At 40.1% G+C, this 13,035-nt stretch overlaps 1 protein-coding gene across 2 annotated transcripts in view; it reads left to right on the top strand.

Annotated features, from left to right (window-relative positions):
* The window catches only part of Tmem232 (transmembrane protein 232), a 277,122-nt gene that overhangs the window by 252,806 nt on the left and 11,281 nt on the right, over nt 1-13,035 (top strand). For both annotated transcript variants that reach the window (XM_085695856.2, XM_048442107.3), the window contains exon 13: nt 9,025-9,118. In XM_085695856.2, the coding sequence (XP_085551982.2) occupies nt 9,025-9,118 (94 nt within the window). The remainder of the gene's footprint in view (nt 1-9,024; nt 9,119-13,035) is intronic.

Below are 13,035 nucleotides of genomic sequence, written 5' to 3'. Positions count from 1 at the left end.
GTATCAACATTCGTTGTATGTAATACCCACTCATCCAAAGGCGCTGATTTGATCTTTAAAGGCTCCAGGATCCTTTTGCATTCTACATTGGCATTCTCATAAGCTAAAGACTCAATTACTATATTTCTTGCTTCTGGATCAGGCATCCCTATTTGTACAGCCTTAGTTAGTCTTTGTAAAAAGTCACTAAAGGGTTCTCTCTGACCCTGTTTGACCCTGATATACGATTATACTCTCTGACCTGAGTCTTGAACCCTGTCCCAGGCCCTTAGAACTGCTGTAGCACATATGGATAAAATGTTTTCATCATAAAGAGCTTGTTCCTAAGGATCAGAGTAAAGTCCTTCCCCTAGAATTTGATCTAGAGAAACCACAATTCCTTTTGCTGATTCTTGTTGTTGTAAAAGTCTGGCCTCTTGTTTGAATAGGCATTTGAAATGCCATAAAGGTCCGTTCTCGAGGACAGCTGATGTTAATTGATTCTAATCTTGAGGAGTGGCCCTGCTGCTCAGAGCCCAGGATTTTAACATCTCCCTAACAAAGGATAAATGTAGTCCATAATTCACAATTGCTTGTTTAAATTCTTTCAGATCACTCATACATATAGGCTCCCATGTATGTTCTTTAATGACCTTAGGGTTTTTGGAGCCGGTTATCTTTTCTGATGTTATTACTGGAAAGGCAGGTATAACTCTATGTAGACTGAGAGTTTTTTGAGGTGAATGTTGCCTTTCTACCTTTTGCTCCTGTTCATCAGAGTCTATGGTTTCTTCAATCTTATTAAATCTGCTCACCATTGCCTTCTGTAAGTCATGAATCTCCTGTCCAGTATTATGCTCCAAAGCCTTCATTAATAATTCTAAGTCATGGAGCTTGTCCGTCAGAGACACCATTTCCTCCCTGGACACAATAGCCTTCGTTGATAATTCTAAGGCGTGGATCTTGTCTGTTAGGGATACCATATCCTCCTTGGACATAATCTTCATGGCATATACTGTGCCTTCTTGTATGGAAATCCTGTCAATTAATCTATCATACCCTTTTGATAAAGTCCGATTTTCACATTCAATGGTTATAATCCTCTCAGCTAATGTTTCAGCACTTACAGTCATGGACTGGAGGTGGCAAGTTATTTTGGTTGTCCCCTCCTCCAGAGCAGTGAAGCTCCCTTCTAAAGAAGCAATATCAGACTGTACCTTCTTGATATTTTGGTCAGTCGACCGAGTCATATCAGACAAAGATCTAGTCTCCTCCTTGAGAACTCCAAATTCTGATCTAGTCTCCTCCTTGAAAACTCCAAACTCTGATCTAGTCTCCTCCTTGAAAACTCCAAACTCTTTTTTGAGGAGGTTGGTGTCAGTCTGAATTGTCCTTAAGGTTTTAATCTCTGCCCTCAGCATTGTGGATTCAATCGGTAAGGACTGTATCATCCTTATAAAATAGCCAAACACCAGAAAAGTGACAGATCCCAGAAATAACCAAGTAAGAGGAATATCAGAGACATCCTTCAGAATATCCTCCATAGCACAATTAAAAAAATCATTGAACATTTGGATAGTAATATTTTCTGACATTTTCAATCAAAAGAAATTGTACTTGTATGTATGTATGTATGTATTTATTTATTTTCAACTGAAAAGAAAAATCTTACCTGTAATGACCATTGCCTGCCAGTAGGTGGCGGGGGTGCACCTGAATCCATGTGGCAAAGGCGTCAATCCAGGAAGTAAACTCTAAAATATATACACTCAAATCCAGAGGTTAAATTCACAGATCGTGTGCTCCAGCGCAGGTCGAGTGCTGGACTCAGCTGGGCGGTGGGGAAGACAGTGCCCAATAGGGGTAGCAGAAGACAAAAAGTTCCCTCCCCAATCCACCCGAGGTTGGGGCCAGTCAGGAACCAGTAGTGGTGTGCGGCTCTGGTTGTTTCGCCACGAGGGGGAAAAAACCCACACGTTCGGGCACCAGATAATGGCGAATCAATCCCACACCAGTTAGGTTTTAAAGGGGTATTTATTTTGGGGGATAAAACTTACATACACACAAATCATCAGGAAAGGAGCCTAGTTGCTTGAGCAGGAGCCAGAAACAAGCGCCAGAATGAAGGGAGGCCAAGCTGAGACTTGCGGCTCTTTTTAAAAGAGAAATATACCACGCCCCAGTGGGCTGGTATTTTCAGCGGCTATTGGCTGAAGGAGCGGAAGGTACTCCCGCAGCATCAAATGGTGTGGGAGAATTGTCTGTATTCTGTCAATCATATTTTAATAAAACACTGATTGGCCAGGCAGGCAGTATAGGCGGGAAAGCCAGACAGGAAGTAGAGGTGGAGCAAAGAGACTGGGAGTATTCTGGGAAGCAGGAAGCTCCCTCCGCAGTGTTGCCCAGACCAACGGAGAAGAAAGATGTAAGCTGCCCCACTGGAAAAGGTACTGAGCCGTGTGGCTAACGTAGATAAGGATAATGAGGTAACATAAGTTATAAGAGCTAATAAGTAGCCTGACCTAATGGTCCAATCAACTTTATAACTTATAGAGATCTCTGTGTGATTGATTTTCTCTTTGGGGCATGCCGGCTGTGGGGTACTGGGCGGGACAGAAACACCAACAAGCCAGCCCCTCATGCTAGAGATACAGTATCTTCCATTGGTTAATGCAGTTGCCTCTAATGCTGAATCTGAGGTCAGAGTGTGAGACACAAGGTCATAAAGGTCTTGATCTGTGCGTGCCCCTTGTCCCTGTGTCCTTCCTGCCTGACCTAGGAACAACATTGCATCAGGAATCACACTATCATCACTCACGCCTTTTGGAAAGCATCCATGTGTATTTCTCATCCTTGACGTATGAATGAAACTGAGTAAACCACAATGTGACATTTCATCCAGATCAATAGGTCATAATTCACTCAAAAACTGTATTATACCATTTTGCAATAGTTTTCCAGGGTCCTATAGAAGCTTCCTTGTGTATCTCTCCATGTGAATGCTGAAACTTTGGATGACAATATCTAATGCTTTCTTTTCCCCGTCGTTTGTCAGACTTTATGACAACATTCTCTTTGAGGTAGGTATTGGCTTAGTGAAAAGGGAGCAAGTGAGGTACTTTGTCCTCGCTGCATTTTAGGCTCCACCCACACTCGGTCTCCACACTTCTCCCCAGATGAACCTTCTCTAGTCCTGGGTCTCCACACTTCTCCCCAGATGAACCTTCTCTAGTCCTGGGTCTCCACACTTCTCCCCAGATGAACCTTCTCTAGTCCTGGGTCTCCACACTTCTCCCAAGATGAACCTTCTCTAGTCCTGGGTCTCCACACTTCTCCCCAGATGAACCTTCTCTGTTTCCTCCTATTTTTTTGTCCCTGTATTTTGTAGTCACTATATATTCCAGTGTGAATTCTCCAAAAGATGCTTCCCTACCCCAACTCTCAGTGCCTTTGAATGTGCCTTTACTTGGAAATAAAAGAAGTCTTTCCAAATGTAATTAATATGAGGATCTGAGGATAAAATCATTCTTGGTTAGGCAGCTGCATCAAAGAAATATTTATCCTAGGCTGCCAGACTTCCCACCGGGAGTGGTGGATTTTGGTGGTTCACTTTATTGATGGTTATAGGTAAAGGAATGGCTCTGGGTCTGTGAGAAAAACACCCTGGGTTGTAAAACTAGAGAGAGGCTAGGAGCCTGTAGCCTAAAAGACACCCACCTACAGCCTAGCTAGACTGGGACAACACTAGAGCTGGTTTGGTCACATGACTCTAAAATGTGGTAACAATACGCCTATGTTCTTCAAAGGGCTGCCATTGTGAACCAGTAAAGAAGATACATGGAGGCATGAACAATGTTACACCAAGACCTGTGCAGTGTTTGATGCATGCTTCACCTCCTTGATGTGGGAAGTGTTATTTTTCCAAATTAAGGATACAGTAAAACTATGTGATAGGAGTAAAATCATGTGCTTAGCATGATTGTCTTTATTTCCCAGAATACAGTCATCATTATTCGTGCATTTTTGGATGCAAATGCATCAACAAATAGAGCTAAAAACCACAGATATATAAGTAGACTCATGTAAATTTTCCCTTTAAGATTTCCTTTTAGCCTTATGTAATTTACTGTTTAAAATTTGTATATATTATTTAAGAAGGAATTTGAAACAACTCAGTTAAATACTTTTAACCTTTAAATAATTTTTAGGATTCTATCTTACTCTTCACAGTACTTAACAACTTCTTTTAACTTTGGCTATGTCCAGCTTTTGTAGAACAAATATAGTTAACCCAAGTGTCAGCCCCTGCCTGTCCTCCAAGTCCCAGCTTCCTAGATTCACATTTCTCTTTAATGTTTTAATAGAGTGCTGAGGGGAGAGAGCAAAGCTCTCTGGTCTGCACTGCTTCTCAGTGTACTGGTGGGGGGGGCACCCCATGTTCCCCAGTGGCGTGCTGCTGCCTTTGAACCAAGTATTGGCTTTGCTCGGCAGCCTGTCTCCTGAGTTTGTGATCCTCTTGCATCCTTGGGTACTGCTCCTCTGAGTAGTTATGGGATAGGCTTCTAGAAAATAGAGAGGGTTAAAGCGTATTAAATTTTCCCCTTGTTCCCCAATCATTCGGGAAAAGATGCAAACATCATGGGGTGTTGAGACTGATAAGAAAACAGACAAAAATCTCCTTGGTCAGGCAGCTGCCCAGCCTAAATTCACATAGGCTCAGGATAAATGTAAAGGTACAACGGAGGTAAGTGTACCAAAGAGAATCACCATGGGAGAAGAGCAGGAGGAGGGGATAGGGAAGTGATTGACAGCGTCTGCAGGCCAACACCAGCTAGGGGAACAGGTGTGCTGAAGCAGTTGCAAGTGAACCTGTGAGCTAGGGGCAGGTAAACCCAGGGAAATAAGACAATCGGGAACCATATTATTAAACTGCTTTCACAAGGACATAGTCCATGTCAGGATTCCCTATTGGTGGTTAAGGGGGAGAGAGTGAACAGTTGGAAAGTCCAAAGTCTCTTCTGAGACTCAGGGCAACTCCTTAATTGTAACCTTTTAAAAACAAAAGAGCAAACCACATGCTTCCAACACAGTGGCGCAGAATCTGTGTTGCCATTCTGTAAAACACAGAGTCTGTTTTACACGCTCTGGTATGTGAGCCGGGAACAAGGCTGGAGACTTACAAACAGACACACCCAGATAGACAGGGACACGGGTGATCCTTGATACAAGACTGCCAACTTTATTGTGCTCCAGGGAAGCTTATATAGAGATCCTTAACTGATAGCCACACCCCAGCTCTCGGGATCTTTCAGCTGCAGACATCACCAGAACCCACTCCCCTGCCATCAGAGTCTTGTGCTCAGAGCAGCAGTAGGCACAGGAAAACAAGTTCTGTTCAGTTCACTCCAGCTGGCAGAGGGTCTGAGGCAGGCAAAGAAAGTCAAGGGACCAGGGGTCTGCAGCCCCAACTCCATTCCAAAAGGAAGAATGGAGGATAGTGATAAGATAGTAGACCAAAGCAAGACGGACACCCAGCAGGGAAAAGTCCAAATCCTGTAGTTCCATGTCAGGTGATCCAAGGGCTTAGATGGCTCCTCTCTTCCAGCTTTCCTAAACGCAACACATTTCTCTTCCGTAGGTTGGTTCTATTCCCTGTCTTCAGGTCTTCTGCCCGGTATCCCACGGCTCTGGCATCTCCAACATTTTGAGGTCTTCAACACAATCCAGGCTTCACCTTCACAGTCTCACACAGTGTCCTGTCAGGGCCTGCATGCAGGGAACTCCCCTCCACACTCCTGCCCTCAGCAGCTTCCCTTTGCTACTATATTCATGACACTAAAGCTGGAACCACATGGTTGATGCTGCCTACTTCTCTTGCCTGCTTGGTTGGAATCTGGCCCTTCCTTTGGATTGCATTTACACAAGCTTTGATGTATTGCTTTCCTTTATCGAATAAACTTTCCTCTGTTTAGGAAGAGGAAACATTTTTTTTTAGACATTTCCTTCTTACAAGTTGGAAGCTTAGCAGGGTGAGGTCTTGCTCTAAGGGACTGCTCCCTTTATTCCACACGATTAAGCTACTTTATGCCCTTTCTTCCACTCCCCATGAGCCCTTGCTATAAACTTCTCATCTTTTTGAGCATAAGACTCAGCTCTAGCATTAAATTTCATCTTGTTCTTTTTCAAACTGTACAATTTTTTTTTTGCTCTGCTTGCTCTTTTTCATTATAGATTGGTATAAAAGTAATTGCTGATAATCAGGCAACAGAGTCAATATTAGACTGTAATTAGTCCAAAACTTTTCAATTTAGCCTCCGGTATATTCCTAGGACAAAGGACAAAGGAGCCATGTTATTTGCTAAAATATCACAAAAATGGCTCTAACCCAGATGCTAATTTTGTTACCCTCTGAAACCACTGGAGCTGGGCCTCCAGAGCGCATATTGCCTTTAGCTGTCTTCCAAGTTCCTACTAGGATGGTTTGTTAAGCCCTGCTTACAGTCTTCAGCAGTTTTCTAGTCCAAAATCTCAGTCTTCCATATATATTTTTTTTTCCAAAAAATAGTGTGATCAGGCCCATTACAGAAACCAATCCCTGATATCAACTCCTATCTTACTTTTCTACTGCTGTGATGAGACTCCATGACCAAGGGCACTTACAGAGAAAAGAGTTTTTGTGTCTTATAGTTTCAGAGGATGAGTTCATAGTCACCATTACCCGAGAGCTTACTTATGTCCCCATTTCACTGAAAACAGATTCTTTTCTCACAAGATATGCACTGATTACAATTTTTCCTTCCTCTACTCACCCAAGTTTGCGCTCCTCCCCCCATTCATATCCTCTTCATCAGAAAAGAACATAACAACAAAACAAAACAAAACACATCACAATGAAGTTGGACAAAGCAAACCAACAGAAGAAAAAGAGCACTAAGAGCAGTCTCAAGAATCAGAGGCCCAGGGGCTGGAGCGATGGCTCAGAGGTTAAGAGCACTGACTGTTTTTCCAGAGGTCTTGAGTTCAATTCCCAGCAACCACATGGTGGCTCACAACCATCTGTAATGAGATCTGGTAACTTCTTCTGGTCTGTAGGCATCCATGCAGACAGAACACTGTATACATAATAAATAAATAATTTAAAAAAAAAAGAATCAGAGGCACATCATTCATACACTCAGGAGTCCCATAGAAATATTAAACTGAAAGCTAATATATATATATTATATATATAACATATATATAATATATTTTGATATATATATTAATATTATATATATCAGCTCAACCTCTCTATATGCAGTGGGTTGTGTGGGTGTCGTCTTCAACAATGGTGCACTGCTGTCAGGTTGTGGAGAGCTACCTATTGTCTTGGAATTAGCCTGGGTTGTGTGTTTTTCCCTCCCAGGAAGATCCATGGATACCTGCTAGTCCCTTCCTCTCTATATAACCTCTCTTGGTCTACTGATTGTAACGTGGCTATCATTTATTTAACAGCTTGAGACACAATCACTATGTAGAGAGAGAGAGCTCACTGGGAATGGCATGGGTCTTTGACACCTTAAAGCCCACCTCCAATAACATGGCTGCTCTAATAAGGGCTTGCCTCTTATCTTTCTCAAACAGTTCTATCAACTGGGAATCAAGTACTTGACCAAATAAGCCCATGGGGCCATTATCATTTAAACCACCACACTGAGTCACACATTCCAAAGAGACTTGAGTCCAGAGGGGAGAGGATGGTTTGCAGGGAAGAGAGCCTTGTGGTGAAGGTAGACGGAGATCGGAGAAGGATTCACCACGGGACAGAATAGTCCATTTGGTTCTACAGGAGACAATGGAAATCAAGAAAGTAGAGCTGGTTAGAGTGATATAGGCACCAAACATGGGAAAATTAATGTGAAGAACTCCAAACTAATATATTGATCAGATTTCACTTGGGATTATTGAAATTTCTCAGGATTCCCCCCTTCTTCCCTAAGCCTTTCTCTTTAAAACTCTATCTTCCCTCTCAACCCTCCCCCCTTCTTACCATTTCATTTCTCTACATGTTTTTCAGTATAATCTATTCTCTCTTAGTATCTGTAATAGTAGAATTATTATGTGGACAATTTTGCTCTAAATCTGCCTTAATTGGGGGCCTAGGTTTATAACAGCAGCAAATTTACAAGCTCTTGCTGAAGTACCACAGTTATATGACAACTTAAATAAATATTAAAATCTCATCATGTTTTCTGATGTGGGATTCCCCTATGTATGCTGTGAATATCTTTGGTTAATAAAGGAACTACTTTGGGCCTATAGCAGAGCTATAGGGAAACAGAGTGAGGCAGGGAAAACTAAACTGAATACTGGGAGAAAGAAGGGCAGAGTCAGAGAGAAACCATGTAGCCCTGCTTATCTGGTAAGCCACAGTCTCGTGATGATACACAGATTACTAAAAATTGGTTAAATTAAGATGTAAGTGTTAGGCAATAAGAAGCTAGAGCTAATGGACCAAGCAGTGACTTAAATAATATAGTTTCTATGTGATTATTTCAGATCTGAGCTGCTGGAAATGACTAAGTGGCCTTCCAACCATAGTTTTCATAATTTCTTAGGTCAAATTTGTAGGCTTAGGCATCCCATAGAGCTTTCAAGGTGGCAGGGTTATATGAGGGGAAGACGGGCATGTTCGCCTCCCTATCAAGTAGAATGATATTCTAATATCCTAACTCTACCCTTTGCGTCCTTACAGCTCATTTGCTGCATATCATCCAGATGTTGAGTTTGGAGCTGGCACAAGTGAATTACCTGTTTAAAATGATCATTTTCTAGATTTTATTATGTATGGCATATCTTATCCCCCCAAATGTTAGTTTTGGTTATCCAAAATGATTTTGACAAACTAAAAGCTTACATACTGGTAATCTAGTCAGAATAAGCGCCTTAGGTTAGTAAGGTAGCATCAAGATGCTTAATAGCAAATTATGACTTAAACATGTTTTAATGAAGGATAGTGCCTAAATCTAATGCTAGATGTATTTTTTTGTGTGTGTTCTTTTGAAGGGACCATTCTTCTGTACTAGAAGTTCCCATGTTTCCATATCCAGATTTCTTCAGCAAGGCAGATAAGAAATTGGCAGAAATCGTTGACCATCATGTAAGACTGACTTTCTTTTTTTTAAATTAAAGAATTAAATATAATTACATTATTTTCACCCTTCCTTACTCTCCTCAAACATTCCCATACTCTCCTTCAAATTTATAGCTTGAATGTATTTAATTGTTGATATATATAATATATTATATACATATAAATATATATTCCTTTTTATGTTCTTTTTTAAAAAAATACAGTCTTTTTTATTTTACATACTAATCTCAGTTCTCTCTTCCTCCCCTCTTCCTGCGTCCCCCACCTTCCCCTCATCCAACCCCCATTCATTCCTCAGAGAGGGTGAGGCCTCACATGAGGAATCAACAAAGTCTATCACATCACTCACGCAGGACCAAGTATCTCACCCCTCCCCCTGCATCTAGGCTCCATAAGGAATGGGCTCTGAAACCCAGTTCATGCACTAGGGATGAATACTGGTTCTATTGCCCGTGGCCCCACAAACTGTCCAAGCCATATACCCGCCACCCACATTCAGAGGGCCTAGTTTGTGCTATGCAGATTCTCCAGTTGTCTGTTTGGAGTTGAGCTCCTCCCCATTCAGATCAGCTGTTTCTGTGGGTATCCCCATCATGGTCTTGACCCCTTTGCTCATATTAAAACTCCTCCCTGTCTTCAACTGAGCTCTGGGAGTTTGGCCCAGTGCTAGCTCTAGATATTTGCATCTGCTTCCATCAGTTGCTGAATGAAATTTCTATGATGACAGTTGAGGTAGTTATCAATCTGATTACAGGGGAAGGTCAGTTAAGACAATCTCTCCACTATTACTTAGACTTTTAACAGGGGTCATCCTTGTAGATTCCTGGGAATTTCCATAGTGCCAGGTTCCTCACTAACCCCATAATGCTTGCCTCTTTCAAGGTATCTCTTCCCTTGCTCTCCCTCTCTGTCCTCCCCCCAACTCGACCTTCCAGATCCCTCATGTTCTCCTCCCCACTCCCCTTAGCCCTTCCCCACTCCTCTTCCACCTTTATATATTCCTAAATATAGAAATACAACTTGCTCTGTCTGTATAATGTTAAGTGTGTGCACATGATTTCAGGGCTAAACACTTGGTATTGGATAAACAATTTTGAACCTCTTCCCTGGGGAAGTCTATCTCTCCCATTCTTAGCATTTTTTAATTATCTGTAGCTTTTTTTTTGTCTAGGGTTGAAGCTCTATGATATTTTTCCCCTTGATGTTAGCATGTCTAGTGGTGTCATCCTTGTTCAGATCTTATTTAGGGAGCCATGCTGATGAGACTTCATGGTGTAGCTTTCCTGACATTTCTTGGAAATGTCTTTCTTAAGCTAGCATAAAAACTATAATTCTTCAGAAGCCAATTGACTTCTCTAATGTCTTTCTGATACTGAAGCATGAATGGGTGAGATTTAAGAACTGATTCATGATTTCCATGACCAGGTTTGTCTATGAAGCACCACAGTGCTTATACAGTGGTACTTCACAGCTAATGCCTTAACTAAGGCATGGCATGTTGAGAAACACTAGCCTAGTCCTGTTTTCAGAATTAATTCTGATATCTCACAACAAAAATCTGGTGTTAGGTAGTGAGCACTAGTTACTTCTGCAGTATAGTTCTAAAACTAGAGCAAAGATTGTTCTATTCTCTTTCCAATGGCCTTACTCTTAACAGTTAAGAAGGACCTATAATTGATTTGTCCTTACTAGAGTTAAACAAGCAATGGCAATATAAAAAGATTCACAAAAATATTTTAATCCATTTTGCTGATACTTTCTTACCCAATAAGCATCATTTTATTTCTACATTTTAAAGCAACAGAACTGAAGTAGGAAAGATATTATTTTCTATTTTCTCATCAAATACCAAATGGAATCCAAAGCATATAGTTTATGTTTAAATTATTTTTTTAACACTTGATTGTTAGTAGTTTAATATGATCTATCAGATTTTGGTTATATTCTAGATTATGTTGTATTCTACTAAATTGGTGATTTCTTAAAATAATTAGAAGGCATTATTTCAATTACTGATCACATTGAATGGTTAATTATCACACAGTATTTAAGCAACTCTAATAATAGTGATAAGTATTGGGTTTTAGAGATTGGTTGATATTATTTAAATCACAAATTCAGAGGTATACTACTGTTCTGCATAAACAAGCAAAGATTTTGTTGACCAATCAATATATTATATACCAGTCTTCTCAAAACTTATTCACAAATTTTAACATATTAATCTTAATATTTCCCTAATCACTTCAGAAAAACTATCTGAGATACATTACATCAGATAACAACTTGTCAGTGATATACACAGATAAAAAACACACACAAACACATATATGTATATATACACCATCTTGTTATATAATATATACACACATAGTTGCATGTATTCAAGTGGATTTGGAATCCTTAAGGCTAACAAGATGGAAGATAATAGTCTGATTGACAGAAAAGAGTCTCTGAGATAGCTTCTATGAGTCATCATCCTTTGCTTTTCCCAGATCTGTAAGCATTGTCTAAGCATCATTGCTGTGGGTTTGCTTGTGTTATAGCAGAATAAGTATGAAATAATCCTCTCTGAAAACAAATGGAAAAATTAAATCCAAATTGTTTGATATATTGCCTAATAAAACTGCTAATAGTTTGTAGTTTTAATCTGGGAAAGGTTATGGATGTGCTTTGGGGTATTACATTATTAAAGCTTTCTTGCATATGCCATTTCCTTTGAGATGAATAAGACAATAGTGATTTGTCCTTATACTTCACACCCTGAAACACCTCTGACATCAGTTAACTCCATCACCACAGCAGCCCTGTTCAATGCTTACCACCAGGAACAATGAATTATGGATTGCAGTTCAATTGCTTGCTCTAAATTTTAAGGCGAGTACATCCCTGAGTGTGTGTACAAAGTGGGAGTTCCAGAGCTCTTGCTCCACCTTCCTCTCACCTCATCGCAGCTGATTTCAGTGCTTAGATTATAGCCATTAAGCCGAATTGTCAGAGTGTAGGACCTATAATGTTGGGAAGAAACAAAAACATATGCTTGTAGCTTCCAGGCACCATTCTGCTCTCAAGTCAACTTATTTTGTTGAGTGGCTATAACATGCAAGGAATAGGGGAGTTAGTTTGTTACTCAAAACAAATTGTTACTTTGTACATAGCACTAGCCCATAGCATGACACCTGCATTGTTGAGTGCAGAGGTTGAATTAACTAGTTCCTGGTGTTTCCATTTACCAGAAACTTTAAGGTAGCACAATGAAAATAATAATAGCAACTAAGTGTCCAAATAATACACTATGTCATCCAAATTGCAACAATCATAGTTCGCTAAGACAAACTGGCATTGTATTTATGGTGGGGAGGCCAGTAAGAAGAAGGACTGTGACCAGACCAAGTTTGAAGAGTGGGAAAAGGAGAAAATCTATTCTCTGGACAATAATGATATGAATAGAATCTATGAACTGTTTTCATACATTTGAAATATTTATATATGGTATTTGAGGAATTTTTAAAAAATTTTACTTTACTTGCAAATCTTCAAAGTTAATCATCACATGAGGAAATGGGAAAAGGGGGGCTCTTTAGGGAAGGGGAGGGAGATAAAAGAGGTTGGTGGATAATAGTAAGGATGTCTGAAGAGCCCACAAGGAATCATACTATTAACTATTTTTTTTTAAAAAAAAACCTGTACAATACATGTAATTCTGTGCATAAGTATATATATATATACATACACATACACACACACACACACACACACACACACACACATATATATATATATATATATATATATATATATATATATATATATACAATTTTAATAAACTTTTCTCATCTGGATTCACAATGCTCTCTCCAAGTGCCAAAGACCACCTAACAAAAACCCTACTACCAGCCATGAACAGATTTTTTTTTCCAGCT

This window comes from Myodes glareolus, chromosome 1, assembly GCF_982192425.1.
Source record: "Myodes glareolus chromosome 1, mMyoGla1.1, whole genome shotgun sequence".
Lineage (NCBI taxonomy): Eukaryota > Metazoa > Chordata > Mammalia > Rodentia > Cricetidae > Myodes > Myodes glareolus.
The sequence above is the reverse complement of the archived record's forward strand: the minus strand, read 5'-3'. Positions and strand labels throughout refer to the sequence as shown.